This window comes from Leiobunum rupestre, chromosome 1 (genome assembly GCF_980474605.1).
Source record: "Leiobunum rupestre chromosome 1, qqLeiRupe1.1.hap1, whole genome shotgun sequence".
In the NCBI taxonomy this organism is placed as follows: domain Eukaryota; kingdom Metazoa; phylum Arthropoda; class Arachnida; order Opiliones; family Sclerosomatidae; genus Leiobunum; species Leiobunum rupestre.
In genome coordinates this window covers 84,216,516-84,219,994 of record NC_143384.1, presented here as the reverse complement: position 1 = coordinate 84,219,994, position 3,479 = coordinate 84,216,516, and the positions used below count along the sequence as shown (strand labels likewise).

General features: G+C 41.0%; 1 protein-coding gene across 1 annotated transcript in view; it reads right to left on the bottom strand.

The window, feature by feature from the left end:
• The window catches only part of LOC149968616 (E3 ubiquitin-protein ligase RNF14-like), a 21,856-nt gene extending 18,953 nt beyond the window's left edge, over nucleotides 1–2,903 (bottom strand). Inside the window, exons 1-4 of the mRNA XM_090167982.1 lie at nucleotides 2,747–2,903; nucleotides 2,535–2,668; nucleotides 2,253–2,463; nucleotides 23–312 (exon numbers count right to left, since the gene is read on the bottom strand). Of these exons, the coding sequence (XP_090024108.1) occupies nucleotides 23–312; nucleotides 2,253–2,463; nucleotides 2,535–2,668; nucleotides 2,747–2,903 (792 nt within the window). The remainder of the gene's footprint in view (nucleotides 1–22; nucleotides 313–2,252; nucleotides 2,464–2,534; nucleotides 2,669–2,746) is intronic.
• Between the last annotated feature and the right edge of the window lie 576 nt (nucleotides 2,904–3,479).

Here is a 3,479-nt window from a genome sequence, read left to right as displayed (position 1 = left end):
ATCCGTTCGTTGGAAGGAAAACAGCTCTGGAGTCGCGGTTGGGATCCGCGTGGCTGTTTTCGACCTGAGGATAGTAGGTTTTGACGTTCCACCTATTTTCTAGCTTTTGTTTATTCGTTTCTGTACAGTGTGGGCTATTGATGTTCGTAGTGTCGTCAACATCGGAGGAACTTTCACACGATGTACGGCTCGCTTTGTAACAGGAAAAAGTGGTTTGTCTTCTCGCACTTTGGCGCTGAGGCTCGGCTAATGGTCTCAAATTTGTTGCGACATCAACTTGGTCGTTCTTTTGTCTCAGATTCTTGGGACGAACTGAATATAAAAGAACGATCAGATTTGAAAAAAAAATTATAACACTTTCAAGCATTTCATTGGTAATAGACGAGACTATAAAGTTCTTCCGGTCTTACCCAATCTGGGAAAATGTGAAAGAAAAACCACGTGAGGAAACTAACATTATCACAAATTTTTATAGAAAGAACTATGAAAGGGTTAACAACGCCAATTAGTCACGTGAGTCCAATTTTTTCATCCTCCATCGAGTTTAAAGATTTGTTTATTACCAATTTCTATACAACATAACAAAATAATATGATCTTTATGATTTTGAAACCAAATCAACTACAGGGGTGTATCAGATTTGTAGCCCGGTGTAGTGCAAACAGAGTGCACACCACCGGAGGTTCTCATCATATTGCCCTACGCTAGCGTCCACAGCCCGGACAGGTGACAGAGCAGCCAAGGCACCTTCGAAGCACGCCACTTAACCCAGCAGAAGGTGCAACAATGGGACGACCAACCCCTCACTTCAAACACAGCCGTGGGAATAAGAGTGGATTCTATAGAAAACTCCAACCGACACCCTACCTACGTAGGTGGAGCGTAATACCCTACAGAAAGAGCGCCTAAAGGGGAACGATGGGTACAGAGCGGTCCAAATAACCCGGCACAGCTGGCATCAGACACCCGGTGTTGCCCCAAAAGGCTTGGAAAAAGGGCCACTGTGCCTCATACGGAGACCCGCCACCCCACAGCAGGCTACCCAATCCGCCGAGGCGGCCAGTTTGCACGGACCATCTCCGCTAGCCGGAGCCGAAACTCAGTTTCCAGCCCATACCTGTCCTAAGTTGGAGGTGGGGATAGGACCATTTCATCAGAGCTAACATGCCCCAGTGCCCAACGCCCTTATGGGTTACAAGAACCGGACCCCCACTCCCCGGTAAAGCCACCAGTTATTGCACACCCTGACCCCTTAAGGTCCGCATGCCCAAAACGGGAGATTTGCAGTAAATAGTGATTTCAACCATAGAATGCTTATAAAAAATATATTAAATAATAAATTGTAAACCTTGGAAATGCTGATATCGACTTTTCAATTTGCAAAATTTGAATTCCCCTTTTGTACTATCACTACATCTTCTCGTAATAGCTAATACACTAAAAGTGTTCCGGGGAACCCTGGGGATCCGTGGAAGGGTCACAGACGTTAAAGTATTTATATACCCCTGCCTTGTAAACTAGTACATAACAGGGGTAGAATTTAGCAGTATTAATTAATAAAGAAATACACTAAGGGAAAAAATACACGTGCAGAAAAGGGGGAAGTCAAAACCAGAGAAAGGCCCATCGGTTCCAAGAATTAGCCACGCGGCCATCTTTGTTTTTGTCATGAGTCTCTTAAGATAAGTTAATAAAAATGAGATGGGGTTCCGCCAGAATTAGGAGGATAATTTAGGGTTCTATAGCAAAATAAATTGGAAAACGCTGCTGTATAGTATTGGTGTACATTTGTTTCAAGTTAATGAACGTTTAATCGAAAGATCGTTTAATAGAACACTACAACGTTTACGCCCTCATTACGTTGCTAGCACCAATCACCGTCGTGGCAGAAAAGTTCGTTCTACCAGCCACGAGAGGAGAGAAACACGCATTCGTCCCTCTGTCATTACAGCCCCGAAAATTTCCACCTACCAAGGTTGGCGCTGTATTCCCCCTTTATCTCTGTTAATCTGTAACAGGTGGCGCGATTTTCATCCCTCTCGAGGGTATGGTATTGAGCTCTATAACATAACCGTTTCTAAAAAACTGTTCCTAAATAATTAAATATAAACACTCGATAGACGCTAAAATATTGAGATTAAATTTGGAGTGGAAAAGTATGGTGTGTCTTCAAAAATAATATCAAAGGGCTAATGGTTTCTGCGGGGGAATTTGAAAAACGCCATCAGCTTATAAGATTGAAATTGACGTACCGCAGAGTTCTTTTCTTTTTTGGGGCGGAGAAAAGTGGATTTCATTAGGGACAGCATAAGCCTCTGACGTCAAAGGCGATATGTCCAGGGTTGAGTCAATTCCCAGAAACTGAAGGGCTTCCTCTTGAAGGAACCGGATCCAGCGGTACAGAACTACTTCCGGTTTGAATTTTTTCCAAAGGAAATCTAAATTCTCGCATAATTTTCGAAGCTGTTATGAAACAGATTTCTTCTATCAATATCACTACTTCATTGATTGCATTCTAGAAGGTAAATAAATACCTGTTCCAAAGATAGCCAATGGCAAGTGAGTAGAAACGCCGGGCAAGTTGTGGATGGATAGCTTCGAACAAATTTGAAGTACAAGGTCATTGGTGTGAGGAAGTTCAACTGAACTTTCCTTCCATTTTCACCATCTAAAAATCAATGAATGAAATGAAGTAAATTAGAAATTTAGTAATTAACGAGGTAGATGGGCTGAAAGTGTACATTACCCGATGTAGTGGTCGACACGATGAAGAAAGTGTCTGGCAACACGGGCTGGATTTGGATTGTCCCGCGTGGACTGTCCCCGTTGTGAACTGTCAAGACACTTTCGTCGAATATACTTCTTAGGACTTCAATCTCCTCTCGCTGCTCTCCTAACTCCATCACGGTTGAAATTTGGTCACTTTGATCTTAATGTAATATTAATTATAACTTAATTTTAGTTACGCTGAAGAAATGATCTTATTAAATACATTATTGATCTTATCGTATGTAACATAATCCCCAATAAGAATGCCATAAAATAGTTCTAATGTAACCTACTTCCTACTCCTTGAGGCAAAACTCGTCATCAGATTTACTGATGTGAAACGGAAGTTAGTGAAGCGGATTTTGAACTGTCTCTGACAATCTACAGTTGGGCTCGTGCCTTGCAATCACTTGATTTCGTTTCTATAGTAAACTTCTTAATAGCGCAAGGAGTATAGGAATTTTTGCATTTTTGTGTTTGCTTATTCTATTTTCAGTGGGAAACAAAGTATCATTGAAATTTTGTCTATGGAAATGTTGTACAGAATCACACTTATGAATAATTATATTCTGATTAATGTACGCCCGTTTTGCAGAATTGAAAATATTGAAATATTTATAGTAGCTTAAATAACAAAATTTGTTTGACACAAAGCTACATCGGGCAATAATTTATTCACTTCGAAAGATTGCGCAATCTGATGTTTCAAA